Genomic DNA, 19,926 nt, shown 5'->3' on the forward strand with positions numbered 1-19,926 from the left:
GCCACAGGTTATCTTCCTGTACAAGCTGACTCTATTAACACAAAACTATTAGAGCAAATAAAGTAGGAGGATCAAGGACAAAAAACATGGGGAAGAAGATAAAGGGAAATGAGGAATTAATTTGACTTGCATTGTGGTAGTGTGTCACTTTAGGATGTTGGAGTGCCATCAAAAGGCGGCACTATTTATTGAGAAGGCGCCAACAAAAGCCTGTTAACTTTACAATGTACACTACAGAACAGCATTGCAGATGCGTTCGTCAAGGGGCTCTCTCCAGCTTTACATTATGAACACCTATTTGTCTCAAGCAGCTTTAATACCCAAGGATAAATATTGTCATTATATTTTCAAAAGACTTCTGGTTGAAGGCATGGGTCATCTTCACTTGAACATTTACAGCACTGTTGTGTCAAACTCATCAGTCCTATATCTGGAAACTCCAGGTCACACTATGCCAGCAGCAAAACAGCCTTTTAACACATACACACACACACACACACACACACACACACACACACACACACACGGGAATACATCCACTCCCTGTGTGTCCTCTTCAAACTAAAGAGAGGGAAATATTTGCAAGGCCCAATACCACCTTTCTTTAGTACACTGTATATCAGTCTCTTATAGGCTAAGTCCTATACACTTCTCATTAGGAGCTCATCAGATTGCCTTCCTACTTTAGGCGAAGCTGCTGTGATGTCATATGCGGTAAGCTTGCAACATGTGTGAATTCAACTTGTTGGCATTCGGCATTCGGCTCTTGGCAAAATATTCCCAAAAATAAATCAATAAAAGGGGGTGGAAAGGGGCCAGGCATCCAGGAAAAAAGACTTCAGCAATCCCACATGCATTGCACCCAACATGTTTTTGACTATGCACAATTTTGGCTTTAGGCATGATCCCTGAGTGTAAGATGCGAGCTTACTGTACATCTTTTAAAAGTGAGCAAACATGCAAGCATTATTGGCTACTAGCCACAATACCTAGGTTCACCATGAGTCAAGGCAGCCTGCTGCTAACATCAACTACCAGGGAACAAGCAGAGAGCTGTTGCCTCCATGCCCTGCTTGCCTGGGGTAGCTGTTGGGTCACTGTAGGACACAGGATCCAGACTAGATGAGCCTTCAGTCAGACCCAGCAGAGGGATTTAAAAATGTACCTGTAAACCTCCACTGTTACCTGCACTGTCCTTGCCTTATCCCACAATGACTTGACAAGCTTTCATCTGCTGCTTTGGTTCTGCCAGTTTTTTCTTCTCTAGACCAGAGATATCCAACATGGTGCCCTCTAGTGTTTGCTGGACTACAGTTCCCATCAGCTCCAGACACAATGGCCAATGGTCAGGAAACTTGAGTGTTGTAGGAAAACAATCTCTGGAGAGCACCATGTTGACTATGTTAGGAGCTCCTACTCACGAGTAGGACCATGGCAAAGACACATGCCCGACTGGCATGTTCTCTCCCTCCTGGTTGATCGTTCGGGAGCTTCAAAAGCTTTCTATAGCCCAAACATCACAGTGACTGATGCCTTGGAGACATCAGCACATTTAGGGATCCACAGAGTCTTCGCACTTTGCGTAACAGAACTCAGTAGCACAGCATTTGGCTAATCTACATTTATTTACATAAAATACACTCAGATCACTGCAACATGGCTCCCTCTCTCTCTAGCATCAGACAGCAAAGAGATAGAACAAAAGAAAATAGTCCCACTTTAGGAAACACAGTAACACAAACATCTTGCCTTAACACTTCCCACTGTGGAATAAAAACATACACCATCATGTGATAAACAATAATCTCATAACAGCAGACATGGGGAATGAATCTGCAACAGGCTACCCCTGCTCTAGACTGATCCTTGGTCAAATCAGCAGAGCTCTCCTTTTAACAATATGAGACAGCTGGCTTGGTCCTGGAATATCTACAACCAGGGCACATTGTCACAATGTTATCTTGATTATTTGCCGCATAATCTGTGCCAAAGGCTTTGGGTTGAGCTAATCCACAGCCCCAAAGGCCAGTCCAAACAGGTACGATTTAAAAATTTTTCCCTGTGTACCTAAAGGTTATGCAAAAAACCCCCCCAAAAAACCAGGTATGATTTAAGACACTCGGTCCAAAAGATTTGGCATTTCTGGAATGTTGGTAGGTTTACTGAAGTTTATGGTGAAGCACTAGGCCACATTATGCAGGATAATTCTTTCACCAGTATCTTATTCCCAATACTTCAAACAGTCTTAAAAAGAGGGGGAGCCATGAATAGAACTCAGAAGCCTGAATAAAGCTTGCAGATCATCACTTGTCATCTGGAATTGAGGCTAAGTTCAGAGCAAGGTACTGCATGTGCATAAAAGCTGGACACAAACTTAAATGCTCCAGCAAGGGAGATCCCTAAGGAGGTGGGATCCACTGAGAACACCTCTTCCCCCACATTTGCTGCCTGAATCTAGTATATAGATAGCATCATTAAGCGGAAGCTCTCTGTGCACCTTAAAATATTATAACGGTATCCAACGGAAGGAAGCAGTCTTTAGCGCACTTTGAGCCCGAGTTATGATATGACTTGGTAGAATCTTGGTTTTTGAACAATTCAGCCACCATCTCAACAAGCAGGGTCTGAAATGATTGCTGTAAACTCTAGGAGGAAAGAAGCTCTCCTTCACGCCAACTCAGATTTCTTATGACCATCTGTTGCCCAACTGTGTCAAGCCGGTGAGGCAAACACATTGTGTAAGTACAAATTGCATCCCTGTGTGTGACAGCTGGTACTCGGGGCAGAAATAACCCAAATCACAATTCTGTCTGCATTTTGAAAAGGAACAAGCCAAACTGGCAAATAATTGCTACAGCCACTTGGGGGACATGAGCAGTGTCTGAAAGCCATGGACATGTGAGTTTCTCAGTCACTTCTGTGGAGTCCATTATACATTTCCCCATGTCAGGAAGGCTAGATGTTCAGCAATGAAGGTGCTTTTGCTGGCAGGCCCTGGTCCAAACAGGTGCTCCAGTAAACTTCAGCCTCCTCCCAAGTAGCTTTGCAGGCAACTAGCAGGGAACTTTGACTCTGGAGTTTCTGCCTGAGTTATCGCCTCCTCTACCCCTGTGGTTCTGGGTGAGACAAGAGTAGTCCAGGAATCCAGGCAGCTGATGTGAGGCAGGGCTGCCTCAGGACCATGTCTCCTCAGAAACATTGGCATTATGGAGATCTGCTGGACAGTCCTGCTCCTCTTGCTCCTCCTCTGAGGACAGCTCAAGTTCAAGGTTTAGGCAGAGTTAAACTGTGACAACCACGATCCTTAACTGGCCTTCCAAGAAGCCCAAGTTCCATTTAGAACAGAATTAGTAACAACAGAATTAGTTGAAGTATTTACTGTATGTATGTTTAATGTTCAAGTGCTTATCATAAAGTACCCCAGGAACCCTTCCAACAGCCCTCTAAGGCTTAGGAAGGGAGACACTGAAGCTGAGCGGAATAGTGGTTAATTTGAGGCTGAGGCCATCTTCTTCAAAACCAGGGGCTTTCCAGATAACACTCTGCATTCATCGAACCATTTCCAGCATCCTCATTTGGGTAAATCAGGCTAATTTTCCGGTACTTGTGATATCATGATCAGGCCAAAGTTGTGTGGTGATCATTCTCAAAATCCAGAACTGGAGTGTGTTGTCTCCATCTTAGGATTCCTAAGGTCAGTTGCTGGAGCCGGAACAGCTGGGTCTCAGCTGGCATAAGGCATTGCTCTGTCAGGCAGGCTGGGGCAGCTCCTAGAGTTTATAGTATGTTTGACTTGGCCAAACCAGAGGCCTCTTGCTGCCTGCCATATTCACAGAGGTTGATGCTACACACAGCCCCATCTCCTTTTTTGTGTTGACCAGTGAAGAGCAGAAAGTCAGGTTATCAGTCCACATAGCTTCACAGTGCCTCTTCACAGTTTTAGACAGTTGCAGTTGTTGTGCAGCAGCATTCCCTTCCACATCTGAAGAGTGCTTTGAGGTCTAACCACACATGGTCCCAGATAACTCACCAAGATAGGTCACAGCCCAAGGCTATGAGTTTTGTAGTTCAAGTTCTTGAGGCCTGGATGACATGACTGTTGACAGACAATTTAAGAAACAGCACAGTAGAAATACTGATGACTCAGAGACAATGTGGATTTATTTTTTGTAAGGCCTCAATTAAAGAGTCGATTTTCCATCCTGAAAATCATTTCTCCATTAAATTCTTCATGGAAATCATCCCACGGCACTCTCTCTCTCTCTCTGAACAGAACCATTATGTCAGACCCAATATCAAAACAGTATAAACCAGCTGGTTCCTTTTCTGGAGAATTATCCCCTTTGTTCTTGAAACTTTAATTTAAAAAATCCTTTTAAAATATTAAGAGCTTCCAGCACTACTTGTTAATATTTCTCCTAATTTGATGAGCTTATTTTTAACTTATTATTACAACATATCAAAGTGCCTGTCAAGAGCCCAGGATTAATAAATAAATAAAAACAAAACATAAACACACACTTTGTGCACAGTGCATTCCAAGCAACTGTTTGAGTTCTAATAGGCCAGGACACTTTTAATGAGATAATGTGTATTTGATATGCTTAAAAAGCAGCATTACAAATGTTCTCAACTCCTTCAGCTGGCTTCCTGAATCTGTGCTCAACTGCCAAGTGGAGTCATAAACCCATCAGCTCCGCTTAAATTCAGCAAACTAACTAACAAAGGATTTGGGGTGTTTTTCACTTAGCCTATGTGGCGGAAAGAAGGTTTTGTTTTGTTTTTTTACTCCTCCTAGAGCAGGCATCCCCAAACTTCGGCCCTCCAGGTGTTTTGGACTACAATTCCCATCTTCCCCAGCCACCGGTTCTGTTAGCTAGGGATCATGTAGGCCAAAACCTCTAGAGGGCCGCAGTTTGGGGATGCCTGTCCTAGAGCATGGAAGATGGTGTGGCGGCATCTCTATTCACCATGAGGGCAATGAGCCATGAGAGGACTCAAACAACACATATCTCAAGAGCTGAAGATCTTTGGAAAGAACAGGTATTTGGAGGGAGCGGGTAAATTTTGTAGTGGTTCGGCAAAACAGATATATTTGTTATTGGGCTGGTTCTGTATCCATTTCTTGTTGACTACTTCTACTTCTCCTCCTTCCTGTAACAGGTTGATAGACATAACATTTTAATTATGGTTTTATTCTGATGTTTTTCCCCTTGGATGCTAGTAACTTTGGATGCTGTCTCATTTTGCGCATGTCAGCTATTTTGTGCTGATCACTGTTATCTATGGCTATGTTAGACCGAACTGAAGGTGGCAAAGCAATCATATCAGCCACACTTGATTTTAGAATTCTGTTTCCAGGACCTTTGGAGGACAAGGTGCTACCTGTCTTATACTGACTCAGGCCATTAGTTCATACAGCTCAGTACAGTGGTACCTTGGTTTTAGAATGAATTCCATTCTGGAAGACCATTCAAGTTCTGAAACATTTGAAAACCAAAAACTCAGTAGCTGACAGGCCTCAGGATCTTGCACTCAACGGAAACCACGTAGCATGTTTGACTTCCGAGGTGTGTTTGAAAACCGAAGCATTTACTTCAGGGCTTACGGTGTTCAAAAACTGAAATGTTCGTCAATGGAGACATTCGAAAACCAAGGTACCACTGTACTGTCCTGGATCTTGCTGGATGAAGAACTTGAACTTGGATTACGGTTTCTGCCAGCATCTTTCATGCTCAGATAAGTATAGTGCAGATCAGCAAGGTGAAGGTTCGAAGGCACAGCAGAACAACATAGCTAAGCGAGCTAAGACAGTGACCCAATGAACAGAACACCCCTTGATCTTTGCTTCTAAAGAGTGGGGTGGGCACAGTGCCTTTAGACTGGGAAAGCAAATGGGCACTCCACTGCAAGAACTGGGCCTTAAATGAATGTGGGACTTAACTCAAGATTACCGGCAAGTTTTGTTAGACAGGAGCAAACAGTTGCTGCCTATAATAGGTTATGATGGCATTGAAACTTTTCCAGATTTATTTTTGATACATTTGATTTTAGGTAAGTTGACACAATAAAAGTGCAGATGGGAGGGCATCCATAAAAGATGGCAGGTTGGGGGGGGGGATGCAGGAAAGGTAGGTGAGATTCGGCTCCTCAGGATCGGAGACCCTTACTTAACCTTAATTGAATTCATAAGCAAATCCTTTGGAAGTCTACTCAGAAGTAAGGCCCATTTATTTTTAAAGGGCTCACTCAAGTATACACAGGACTGCATCTTTAAAATTTCAGCATTAATTTGGGAGTATTAATATTTAGATGCTTTTAAAAAATAACTGTAAAATGGAAAGACTTTGCAAACTAGAAGAAAAGAAACTTCTTGTTTTGGAACAACGATGTGTTGCTTCAGAGTGGGAGAAGCAAGTTTCTTCAAATACGAGCATCCCGCAAAGAGGCAACAAAGAACAGCTGCTACCTATGTTAAGTTAAGAGAGTGACCTCCCCATGAAATCCTGTTGATTTCCACCCCCCCCCAGGCAAGCTGGCATTAGGAGGGGCCAAGGATCACAGAGAGCTGAATTGAAGCAGCAGATAAGGTGAATTAAAGTGAGCAGAGTATAAAAGAAATGAGAGGGAAACAGAAAGACATTGCTGACAGGTAAAAGGAAGCGGAAGGTGGAAAAAGAAAGGAGAGAAATGTTTGAAAAGGTAAAGAGAATATGGAAGAAGGAGCAAGGAAAGAAGCTAGAGGCAGACAGCTGATGATAGAAAGGGTTGGGGGAGGAGAGGCAACAGTAAATATCTATCGCAGAGGAAGGATTGAGAACATGCAAGGAGGCAAAGGAGAGGAAGGTGAGAGGAAGGGAAAACCAAAGGCAAGACAGGTAACAGAGGACAAATATTTCAAGAAGGTAGATGGAGAAATGGTAGAGCAGGCTTCCTCAACCTCGGCCCTCCAGATGTTTTGAGACTACAATTCCCATCATCCCTGACCACTGGTGCTGCTAGCTAGGGATCATGGGAGTTGTAGGCCAAAAACATCTGGAGGGCCGAGGTTGAGGAAGCCTGAGGTAGAGAAAGAAAGGTGGTGAAAGTTGCAGAAACCAAGAAGGTGATAGAAGGTGCTTTTAGTCGAGGTTTTACAATAAAATTGGTTAAAAGAGAAATATTTTACGTGGCGTTATTTTAGCTCAGTGGTGATCAGGACAGGTTGCTTCCAGCATAGTTATTTGCTCCCTGCCCTCACCCTTTTATCTATTTTGTGGGATTTTTTTTTTTTTTGCAACATCATAGAAGCATAACAATTAACATAGCAGCTCTGAAAATAACATGAACAGGGGTTCCCCTGGAGAGGGAGGAGGAGCTACCAGGGACAGAAGAAGCATGTTTCTAACCATGTTTCTTTCCTAACTGGCCCAGGAAACGAAATACCAACCCATCACTTCTCAAACTGTGCAATGAAAGATGTCCCATGCTCCAGCCCTTTGTGCCAGCTTCCAGTGCTGTGGGCCAAAGGAGCAACCCTCTTTCATTTTTTGGCGCGCTTCTGGCCCTGCTTTTTTTTTTTAAAAAAAAAAAGAATAAAAAATCCTCCTTCCACTACGAAACAAATGATAGCCATAACTCAACCAGGGAGTCTGTGCAGTTGAGGGATTTATGACGTCTTTTAGCTCAGAGCTCGAGAATCAATTGTGGCGTAATGGGCCTTCCACGCCAGTGCTGACAATGCTGCAGCAGCTACACCCACGAAAATGCGCCTCCTGGGAAATGTTGAGCCTCTGTATACAGTGAAGCCACTTTCAGAAAGACCTGTGCTGGTTACAGCTGGGTGCCACATCTCTATCCATTTGTATTTATGTATTGAGGCTTCCAACTGAATGACCATAGGCAGCGGGGCACTGGATCTGTCTTTCTCCCTATATGGTGATTTTCATGCAACTGAAGCTTCAATCATATGCACACTTTCCTGGGAGAAAGCCCTACAGGACACAGGAGCACAATGGGTTTTTAAGGAAGCATGCATAAGCTTGTGCTGTAAATTACAGACCATGTCAATGACAAGACAATTCTGGACTCGCTCAGTGAAAGGCATGATAGGCTGTTACTATCAACTTATTGACCTGCTTGGCCCTTTTAACAATTGACCAGCAGTTTATTAGGATCTCCATTACTCTTTTCTTTAACAGCCCTGTTCCCCATGTCAGCAGAGTCTTCCTCCAAGGCAGGAGCTTTCAAACTTTAAATCTTTGGAGAATTCTTTCCACATCCAAAGACTCTTGAGAGCTGTAGAAACATTCCACTCATACCCTACTTCACACAATATGGGGATTAGGACAGTTGGCTTCATTGCCACCCTATATTAACTAAATTCACATCCTAAAACACACCTGGCACTCCCTACACCTACTTTCACACAAAGGTTTGGGGGGGGGGGGTGGAAAGAAGCTGTCTTTCAGGGAAGCCTGTCTACCATTACTGATCTTCTAAATAAATAACTGCTGACATGGTCCGAGGAACCCCAGGCTTTCCCAGCAACAGTGCCTCCAAAGAAGAACTGGATTGCACTCTTTTTTTTATTTGAGCCAGCCAGGGCTGTCCTTCCCATTGGGCTGACTGGCGCCCACCCAGCAGGGGGCGCATCAAGGAGGCAGACGGAGCCGCCCACGCCTCCGTCTTGCCCGCTTCGCTCCTTTCCCGGCAGCGGTGGCTGAAGCGAGGCGGCAGCAGTGGCAGACAGCCCTGCCCCACAATCCTCATTTGCATGCAAATGAGGTGCCGCAGAGCATTATGGGGTAGTGCTGTCTGTGCTCTCTGTGACTTGGAGTGTGGGCAGGCGCTGCCCCACAATGCTCTGTAGGCCTTCTGTCGGGGCGGCAGCTAGGACTCCCTGGACTGCAGCGCTGCTCCGCTGCTTCGGAGGAAGCAGGCCCTGCCCGGCGGAGCACAAGGGGCGCCGGAGAGATCATCGCGCCACGGCGCCCAATACACTTAAGACGGCTCTGGAGCCAGCAGTCTCTGTTGGGGAAAGGGTCAAGCCCAGGTGGTGGCGCAGCTACAGTGGGAGAAAAAACAATGGGTTCCATGTCCAGGGTGCAGTAAGCAGAGTCATTTAATTTTAGGTTGATGTCTGGAAGGGAAGGTCAGCAAACAGGAGTCCAATTCCAATATGCACAGGCAGACACAGCAAAAGATCAAGTTCTAGGATGGCCAGAAAGGAGGGGGTTCCAGAAATGTAGTCAGACTAAGCAGAGGTCATGACTCTGATGGGAAGAACCAAGGACATTGGTAGCACCATGCACAGCTCAGAATAAAGATGGAAACCAGAAAGGTTTAGCTGGACTGATAGCAAACTCTAAATAGGTTTTTGGCCAATCATGGGGGGTTATAAGTGTTGTGCGTAGGGCTTTGAAAGCCCAGACAATCAGCCGATCACTGGGGCTGGCATAGCAAAATGACAGTGGGTGCTCTTTTTTTGTCCATGCACACTTTCTGGGGCCTTTTCCATTGAGAAAGGGGGATTGGAACCCTGGGTTGTGGCACAAATGCCTGCACGCTGTCATTCCTCCCACTGGTGTCTAAACTAATAAGTGAGGAAAGTTAGTATAATGCTGGCGCAGAAGATAAATTTGACTAAAGCTAATTGGAACAGGCAAAAGAGATAAAGGAACGTGATCACTGTGAAAATAATAATCAACAGCCGTAAGAGAACCACAGATTCAGAGCTGGCTATGCAGGGACGTGATCTGAATTTCCAGAATGGGATGAGTATTCTCTGGGCAATTCTGCCTCTAATGGGCTGCAGGTGGCAGTGCATAATTGATGCTCCCATTGTTGCCCACAGTGGCTAAAAAAAGAGAAAGAGAGTACACACAAATCCACATACAGCACACACACTTGTCACACATATGCAGCCATGACACTTGATTGTATACATGGACACAAACTCACATGCACACACGCATACACAGAATTCTCTGAGTGCTGGGAGATGCTGCCTTTTAGTCTTCACAATATGATCCGTGACTGCAGTGCTTACAAGACCCGCACCACCACATGGCTCTGGGGTGGGTGAAATGCTTCATTTTCTTTTTCCTATCTAAAGAGCAGGCAGAGTGCATTATCTCTGGATCTCCTTGCTGAGCACCACAGCTCTAGAATCAGAAGATAAAAGCAGTGTGGCCTGGCAGACCACATCCCACAGCTTAGCAGGTCAGATTCTACCCACGGATTTGTCACCTATGCCCTAACAGGTGGGCTAAAAGTCATTAGATAGCAGCAACAGCATGCAGCAAGGGCTGCTGAATATGCATAATGTTTAGTCTGGGGCTCCCAGCTTGCCCTGAATCCTTGGTTCTCAGCAACCTTGCATTGTCAAATGCCTCAAACAGCATTTGCTCATCCACAATATAATGAGCACTCACACCTTATATTGTGGGTGCCCTTTGCAGGATCGCATGTGGTGCTACAGTTCCCAGGGAGCTTATTGGCAAACGGGGCTGGCTTGCCTCTCAGTGTTAATTTTGGAGGTTCATGCCCAGCCTCAGTAATCAAGTTTCTTGCTGGGAGGTGGAGCCAGCCCCATTTATAAATAGGGTGTGGAGCTGACAATAGCCAGGCAGTCGGCTCTGAAGATTCTCCCTCCCTTTGTTTAATGATTATTGTTTGCAGGTTAACTTTTTCTTCATGTTTAGTGGGCGCTGCTATGGTCTTTGACTGGTTGCTGTTGAAGGTCCGGGAAGAATTTTTCCTGCATTGGCAGGTTTTGTCTTCCCCGTAGCAATTCATCACAACTTGGGCGGTTATAGCCTTGGGCCTATAGCCTTTAGTCTTTTCTTCCCTATGGGTGTGTGTGTGAAGTGATGACTCACCCCCCTGTGGTGGCGATTACAGGGTCATATACTGAAAGGTCGTCAGTGAACTACCCTGCGAGTGGGGATATGGGCTGTGCTGCCTGCTACACTTACGTCTCGCAGATATCCCATTTACCCTGTTGAGCCCCAGTTCCCCCCAGCTGGGGGGCCGAGTTCAGAGACCCCACTTTCATCTGGTCGCTGTGTTTCTGTGATGGGGGCATCTTTGCCTGTTGGCAGTGTATTTTTCACTTGTGAGGCTTGGTGTTGCCCAGGTTCATCGAAGACGTCATCATAATATGCTGGGTCAATAGACCAGTTAAGCATCTATTTAGCAGTGACAATATCAGGTCTGCCTTCCGTGGGGAGATGAACCATAGTGAGGCCAGAGCTTTCATGATTATCAAGAGGCTGAATTGTGTCTAGGCACCTTGTGTTTGCAATATTAGTCCTCGTTGGTGTGTTGTTGTCTGTCGGATGCTTTAGTTGAGAATCATAGAATTCTATGATTCTATTAACGTTTGTGGGTCCAGCAAGTAGGTTTGCCTCAGTCCTACACACAACACTGGTCTCTGCCGGTGCAGCTTCCTCCTCCTTATTCTTGCAAGAAAATAAAACATGATGCAGAGCACCGAGATAAAATGATTATTTCCTACAGCCAAGTTGAAAAATAAGGTTTCTCGGTGGAAGCACCAACTCAGCATGAAGTTCCGCTAAGGAGTCAAGATGGATGATGCTAACTTCAGAGAAGAAAAATGAAGGAGGCAGAATGGTCCCTCTCTGGTATCACCCCAGCTGCACTAGCCATACTCTTCATACTCAGAGCACTGGTAACAAAAAATGGGCAGGAGTGGATAAGTGCAAGATAAAAATGCAGCCAGCTGCATATATCAGAGTTAAACTAAGGAAAGCACCGGGAATTATGCATCGCTAGGCAAACCATCTTTGCTCAATTTAAATATAAGATGTATGCTCCAGCTCAGGATTGCTAATTGATTACATGAACAAAGAATCAATGAAGGAATCAATATGAGATAATTGAGTGAAGGGCGCGTAGGATACATGATAGAATGGAGGAGGGAGGCAGAATTCTCACGACTGTGTATCAAATCAAATGCCTCTACTTATTTATTGATTGGCTAGTCCCAAATGTGAGGTGAGGGGTATTAGGAAGCTTTCATATAATCAGAGTTGGAAGGGACCCCAAAGGGTCATCTAGTTCAGACTTTCATATATTTGAAGATGGCTATCATATCGCCTCTCAGTCTTCTCTTCTCCAGGCTAAACATACCCAACTCCCTCAACCATTGCTCATAAGGCTTGGCTTCCAGACCCTTCATCATCATATTTTTTAATGTTTGATGCTGTATTGTTTTTAATATTCGGTTGGAAGCCGCCCAGAGTTGCTGGGGAAACCCAGCCAGATGGGCAGGGTATAAATAATAAACTATTATTATTATTATTATTATTATTATTATTATTATTATTATTATTATTATTATGGGTGCCCTCCTCTGCACACCTTTCAGCTTATCAATATTCTTCTCAAATGGTTGTACCCACAGCTTTTCTATAGATGCATAAAAGAAATGAAAACAGATACACACACTAAAAAAAAAACCCCTCCTTATATATGCCATAGTATAAGTGGACTATTTTTATGTCACAATTCTGTGGAAGCGCATAGGGGAAATGCAAAATGTAGTATTTAGGTTCTTATGCATTTTCCCTTTTACTTAAGAACCAAGTTTCATGCCATTATGGGTACCAAATTATATTTACGTGCCCAGTGTCAGCTGAAATTGTGGAAGCAAGTAAGACAACTGGATATTAGCATTTCTAGTGGTTTTAATAAGGAGGACTTCACTTCCTCCCACTGCCTCAGCAGAAACATAATAAATTATACATAATAAAATATTCAAATATTCCCAGCTTAGTTTATATATGCAGGCCTCACAATTCAGCTTTCCTAGGTGCAGAATTTGGACTAAATGACACAGATTCTCCCCCCCCCAAAAAAATCAAACATCCCATTAAAATGCAGTCTGAGTATTGTCCCCTCCCTACAGAACAACTTCTAAATGTCTACAGTGTTAGTCTGAACCTAGACATTGGAATGACCCAACAATAGTGATTGGAGGGGGGGGGAATGACCCAGTTTGCCTTTAAAGATGAATCTACATAATTCACGCTTTCCAAAAACAATATGCAGACTGAAATTTAGTCATCCTTCAAAATGATCACTTCTCTGAATTTTGCAACGCAGTTATCTACCCATGTAATGCATACAAGAATGCATATGCCATGTGAAGTGTGCATAAAAAAGCATTCTGGGAAATTACTTGCAGAGGTGTGTATATTAGACAAAATTGCAACAAAAGTGTGCATTTTAGGAGGAATTCAAACAAACATGCTGACCAATTTTCACAAAGACTTTTTTTTTTAAAATAAAGACAAACTGATGTGGAAATATGGAGAACTGAATTTAAGACACCGTCCCTTCCCAATAATAAATGGAAGGGAAGCACACCTACCTCGACAGGAGGGCAGAGGAAAGTCCCAGGAGGCAGTGTTTTCTGAACTGGAGTGACAAGTGAGCAGCGCATGACCCTCCAGAAAGAAGCCCGGGTTACAGCTGTAACGCACTTTGTCGCCAACACTGAACGTCGTCCCCTGCTGGATTCCATTCTGCAGCCTTCCTGGATTTCCACATGTGTGACTTGGCAGAACTGAGTGGAGAGCAGGAGAAGAAGGAATGACACTTGGTTAGTCAAAAGCACCGAGCTATAATCAATCAAATGTTCAGTCCCTTCTGCAAACCCAGGCTTCATTTACTGCTCTGCCCTCTTCCACCACCCTCTCGCTTGCCTTCCCATTATTCCACATCACTGAAAAGACTCTGAGTACAGGAGCAGTGTCTTGTCTTCCTCTTCCAGACCTTTCAGGTCAGGCCATGCAAAGCATCAAACAGTGGGAATCGTAACATGACAACTTCTTCCTTGATAAGCTGTAATAGCTCCTAGTTCCAGGCCCAGGGAATTGGTGGAAATGAGCACAGGGGTGCTATAACCATGGTTCACACTTCATGTCTCAGCCTTCAAGGATCAAGGCAGGCAACACCAAATCAATGAGAACAAAACCTTTCCATATGTGCTCTACCTTATCCTCATCTTGTTTTGCTTAATTGCTTATTTCCTGTTTTATGACAAACCACAATGACAGGAGGCAAATTCAGGAGGCAACATGTACAACTCCTCCTGGAGGTCAGAGTTCAAATAAGCGGTGTCCACATCAAAGTGGTTGACCACTAGGCCTCTCTGCGCTGCAGTCGCTAAAAGCATCCTGAAAGATTCCGCTCTCGAAGTCGGACTAAAGACATCTGTGTAGTGGATTCCTTTCTTCTGAGTAAAACCTCTAGCCACTAATCTAGCCTTGTACTGAGGCTCTCCAGTCACTGTGGGTTTCAGCCTGTAGACCCACCTACAACTGACTGCTTTCTTGCCTTCTGGCAACTGTGTTAGGCTATACACACCAAGAGATTGCATGGAGTTCAACTCTTTCTCCATTGCAACTTTCCACTTCCTAGCTTCCTCCACTGACAACTGTTGCACCTCTTCAAAGCTTTCAGGCTCACACACTGCTAGGTTCGCCCATACACTGACAGCTGAAAACCTTTCAGGTGGTTTACCTTTCGTGGTGCGTTTTGAACGCCTTGGTCCCACATCTTCCCCCTCTAAATCCGAACTGCTTGTCTCTGACTGTGGCTCTCTCGGACTAGCAGCACTGTCAAGAGACTTACTACGCTTTGCAGCCCCCTCTGGGCTTGCTTTGGGTGAAGTGGGTGACCTACCACGTTTGCTGTACTTCCCAGGCTTGACCTGGGGTGAAGTCGGTGCGCTTCTGACTACTTGCTTCACTTCCCTAGGAGCTACACCACTTGGACCAGCTGCCTGACCTGGATCTGGTCCTGCAGCACCTGGAACTCCAGCATCAGCTACCTGAGTTTCCTCTTCCTGGTCAAAACCTGAAGACCAGTCAAGAAGAACTTCGGGGTTAGCATGAATGCGTCTCCAGCCCTCTTGTTCACAGAACGTAGCACTCCTGCTAATGTGAACGCGGGTTTGGTCCCCCTCTGCTGGTACAAACCTCCAAGCCTTTGAGTTTGGTTCGTAACCACAGAAGATCATTTTTATGGATCCTGATCCTCCCTTTCTGCGCTTCTGCTTTGGAATTAGAACCCAAGCCTCACACCCAAAAGTTCTGAAATAGTGCACCTTCGGAACTTTGCCATACAACATGTAGTAGGGTGTGTTGTCCACAACTGAGTTAAAAGCGCGATTTGAACAATAATTCACAAATTTATAGCATTCCCCCCAAAACTTCTGGGGTAGTCCTGCATCAAACAACGTTGCCTCCACCAGTTCAGACAGCGTTCTAAATTTCCTTTCAGCTAAACCATTCTCCTGTGGACTAAAAGGAGCGGTTTTTCTGTGCCTAATTCCCTTGCTACGGAAAAACCCTTGTAGTTCTGCACTCAAAAACTCTCCCGCCCTGTCACTCTGAAAACACTGGACAGTGACGGAGAACTGTAGTTCTACTTCGGCTACCCACTCCTGTATCACTCTGGCAGCCTCCCCCTTCTCTTTCAGTGTTATGACCCAGGAAAAATGACTGAAATCATCCAGAAGACACAAAACATATTTTGAACCACCTAAACTTAACGTTGACATAGGCCCAGAAATATCCAAGTGAACTAACTGAAATGGTTTTGTGCTCTTCCTCTCAGACCTAGGATAAGAGCATCTCTTCGTCTTCGCTTTCGCACATGCGCGACATTGCAGGTGTTTTTGACATGGCTTGAACCTGCAACCTTTGACAAAATCAGGGGCTTTTTTCACATAAGGAAAAGACATGTGACAATATTTTCTGTGCCAAGCATGAATACAATCCTTATGGATAGCGCCCTCTGTGCCCTTTGGGGTATTGGCACTTTTAGCCTGAGCATCACCAGTGTTACTTCCACCTGCTTGCCCCCTCCCATCTAGGACAAACAGACCATCAGACCCAACAGTAACACTTACCAGCTCAGCCCCATCTCTGGCAATTTTGCAAACACCATTGGCAAAACTTATTTCAAAGCCTTCACGCAATAAGCAAGACACACTTAAAAGACCATTCTCCATGCCTGGTACAACATAAACATCAAGGTTAGTGTCTAAGCATTGCATATAAAAAACACCCTTGCTTTTAATTGTTCCAGAAGAACCATCAGCAAGATGCAGGCTCTTTTCATCTTCAAGTGGCCTGCAGTTCAGGATCTGTCCTGAAGGAGGTACAAGATGATGGCTGCTGCCTGAGTCGATAATAAAAGTGAAACTGTCCTGTCCTTTGTTTCGAATCGTTGCTAAGGCAGCAGAAAGACGGCTGACAGGCTTATCTGGAGTTTTCCCACGTCCTCTGCCTTGGCGCTGCTGGCTGGTCCCACGCCCACGTCCGCTGGGTTGCCTGGCACCTGGCTGAGTGACCTTGGCTGCTTCCGGAGCTGGGCAAAATCTCGCTACGTGCCCAGGCTGCTGGCACCGATAGCAAAGCCTTGTTGCGCACGCACTCACAGTGGATTCCTCAGTGCTTTTTACTGCACCCCCACTGGCTTCTCTGTGCCCACGGCCCCCCTTCTCAGCCGATTCTTTCTGGCGTCTCAGTTCCTCATCCACCAAACTGTCCCAGGCTTGCTTGGCATTCTCAGCATTTTGCACATAGGGCAGTTGCGTAGTATCACAGCTCATGGCAATGGCACATAGAGCCTTATTGTCTTTCCTGGTTTCTGCTGCAAACCTCTGTGCTTCAGCTGCTGAATTATCAGCGACAGGGGTTGGAGGATTTAACACACAAGTCCACAAATCCTTTCCTAGCAACCACATTCTGGCCCTTTCTCTCCACTCTGCATAGTTGTCGCCATTCAACCTCTGGAACGGCACGACAAATGACTCCTGTAGCTGCTCCGCCATCTTGTCCACCCCCGGGCTCCGTGTCTGTGTACTCACTCAGAATAGCTCACGTTGCTCCTCCGGGTAGACTGCGGATCCCAGCCTTCTGGTACAGGGTCTTTCTGCTAGCGAGTGCATCTATTGATTGCCGACTGCAAAACAACAGGTTTCTCCCAGCTAGCTCTTTACACCGGCTTTCTCCACGGCTTTTACAGCTGCAATCACCTTTTATTGCTTTGGTGATTGATTAGGTTCTATGACCCATAACCTGTCACCCAGAACTTGTGACAGGTGAGTCCATGACCTATTATCTCCCATAACCTGTGACGGGTATAGGGCTCCGTTGAGTTGTTTATGACTCAATTAGGAGCCTCTGATTATCGCCCGGCGCGCTTCCTCTCCGCTTCTCTGCTTCCGTAGAACCGGGCTGGCAGTAAAACACACACACAGCAGAGTTCTTCTTCTCACACAGCGAAAGCTTGTATAGCCGTTGGATAAAAAGCCTCTTAAGAACACACAGAGTCCAAAGTGTTCTTAATAACTACTTAAGTTTATTCTAGAGAGAAAATAACAAACAACCTGGTGAGAGCGCAGACATCTTGCGACCGTCTCCCAGGCAGAAACGAAACCAACTGCAACATACAGAAACACTTCTGGTACATTCAGTAACATGATATTCCTCAGTGGTCAGGTGCTATACAGAACACAGTTAACTCTTTAGTTACTTGTTACTCATCACATTCTATACTTTGTATGCTGACTGCAGCATCTGGACTTGATAAGCCAGGTGACCTTCACCTGTTCCAAGCCTACTTCAGCTGGGAAATCATACTCCTCCTCCTCCCAGAGCTAGCGAGCCCCACCTGGCCAGCTACTGAGCTGGGTTATGGGCCCTTGCCTGCCTTAGCCTCCTGGAATGCCCAGCCCACTGCTTTCTATACATTAGCACCCGCCATGTTCATGGATACATTCCCCTTTGACTCTGGTGATGGGTCCTGCTGCTCTAGTTCTGTCACCCTATGAGTACTTCCTACACCAACCTCTCCTTCCCCTGCTTGCCCTGGTGTGTCCCAGTCCCAGCTACATCCCTCACTGGGATTCTCTTCCTCCTCCCTGTAGTCCTGCCAGTTCATGAGACAGAGATACCACCAAGAAGGACTGCATTACTGTGGCACCCCATCACATGGGAAATGAGGCAAGAATCCTTCAGTGCTCCCACAAATAGGGGCACCATTTAAAATGAACAAAAGGTTTGAGGAGCAGCACAAAATGAGCACTTCATTTTCTGCACTGACACTCCAGTACCCAATTTAATTATATCATTGATGTCATTTTTAAAACAGCAGCAACAAAAATTGAACCTGTTCCCGGCTTCTGAGCCTTCTTCATTTGAAATTAATGACCGAAACGTCACTCCAAGTAAAAATCTATCTTCTTCTTTTTTTCTTAAAAAAGGTCACCACTGAACACTCTCTGCTCTTTACTTAATGAACTGTTAAGATAAGACGCAGGTTGAGGCTGCTTGCTTCTTTACACATAATATTTGGAAAACTAGAGTCTCGTTTACAAATTCCGCCTCATTTGCCTCTTTTAGCAAATGTGATATTCACTTCTAGACAACATGCACATCCTGAGGGCTTGGGTGCACATTACAACGTTGTAAAATGCACATCAGTGTAAGCTGGCTATGGGCAGGGCTGGAGCTGCCCTGCAAGATATCTCCTTGCCTAGTAAGTATATTCCCTAACTGAGAACCTCGGCTTATGCAGGAGTCTGAGACCCAGAAAACAGAAAGTTTTGTTCAGTTGACCAGGTCAGAAGACCATGTTCCTCTTATTTACAGCAAGCATAGCCAATCCTGGGATTTTATATTGTCTGCCAATCACAGGTGCTGATACTACTCCAGGGTTCATAGGCCACTTCTGGCTAGCTCATTAGGCTAGGACCCAGCCTTAGGCCATTAGGTTTAGTCCTGTATCCCATGATGGTTCTACTCAATACGTCTTTCCTTTAGGTTAAGCAGGTGGGGAGGATCTGTGGTCCTTGGGGTGTTGTGGTACTCCAACTCCCATCAGTCTCAACCAACACAGTCAATGTTCCAATAAAATTTGGAAGGCCATGAACTGTCCACCTCTGGATTAGAGGCAAATTGGAATTAACCCCTGCTGACCCTTCCCTGTCTCTAGGAATGTGCTTACAGTAGGTGTTGACCATTTTTCTTTTGAGAGCCACATTTTTTGAGGGCATCTGCCAGCAGCAAAGCCAGAGAAGAACTGCTCTGGATTAATGAAGTGAAGATGGCTTTCCTTCAGTTTTCACTATGGCCACCTCAGATTAGAACTCCCAGTTCCATTGCAGGCCTATTCAGAAGAAGAAGCGACAGCGCTGAGTGACAGGGGAATGGGGATGCCATGGGAAATCGTACAGGAACTTCCACAAAAATCTCCACCCTGGTTCATACTTTTGTTGAGGTGTGTTCAAACGGGGCCCTGTTCAATCCACACTTCATGTGTGCTTGCCATCACATCCACCTTCACAGATCCAGAAAGATACCCAGGAAGTGGGCAGGATAAGAGAGAGAAAGCAGTGGGAAAGGATGCCTTATTTGAAGGGTCTTGTGTTACATGAAGGACCATGGCTCAGTGGCAGAGCATCTGCTTTGTATACAGAAGGTCCCAGGTTCAATCCCCAACATCTCCAGGGATAACTGGGGGTGTCCCCTATCTGAAACCTTGGAGAGCCACTGCCAGTCAATGTAGACAATACTGAGTTAGATAGATCAAGGGTCTAACTTGGTATAAGGCAGCTTCCTGTGTTCTTGCATGTGCCTTGCTTGGAGCACATGCAAAAATGTAACTCTGCATGCTCTTGTTCTGAGCACATGAAAAGGACCCTTTGTGCATGCCCGCCTTTTCTCCCTTCTTCTTTCCTTCCCTGCTTTCATAATTCCACATGCTCAGTGATGGTGAGCTTTTGGGCCAAGGAACAGTATATTTTCATGTTTTATAATGCAGTGTAAATCACACTAAGAGTTCCTGGGATACAGCAGGATATAAACTTAAATACATAAAAATTCCACCACCACAAATGTCCTC

At 45.2% G+C, this 19,926-nt stretch overlaps 1 protein-coding gene across 1 annotated transcript in view; it reads right to left on the minus strand.

Annotated features, from left to right (window-relative positions):
- CSMD2 (CUB and Sushi multiple domains 2) overlaps positions 1 to 13,931 on the minus strand; it is a 354,334-nt gene extending 340,403 nt beyond the window's left edge. The window contains exons 1-2 of the mRNA XM_088671318.1: positions 13,925 to 13,931; positions 13,379 to 13,573 (exon numbers count right to left, since the gene is read on the minus strand). Coding sequence (XP_088527444.1) covers positions 13,379 to 13,573; positions 13,925 to 13,931 — 202 coding nt within the window. The remainder of the gene's footprint in view (positions 1 to 13,378; positions 13,574 to 13,924) is intronic.
- Positions 13,932 to 19,926: the final 5,995 nt, after the last annotated feature.

This window comes from Zootoca vivipara, chromosome 6, assembly GCF_965207765.1.
Source record: "Zootoca vivipara chromosome 6, rZooViv2.hap1.1, whole genome shotgun sequence".
NCBI classification, from domain to species: Eukaryota; Metazoa; Chordata; class Lepidosauria; order Squamata; family Lacertidae; genus Zootoca; species Zootoca vivipara.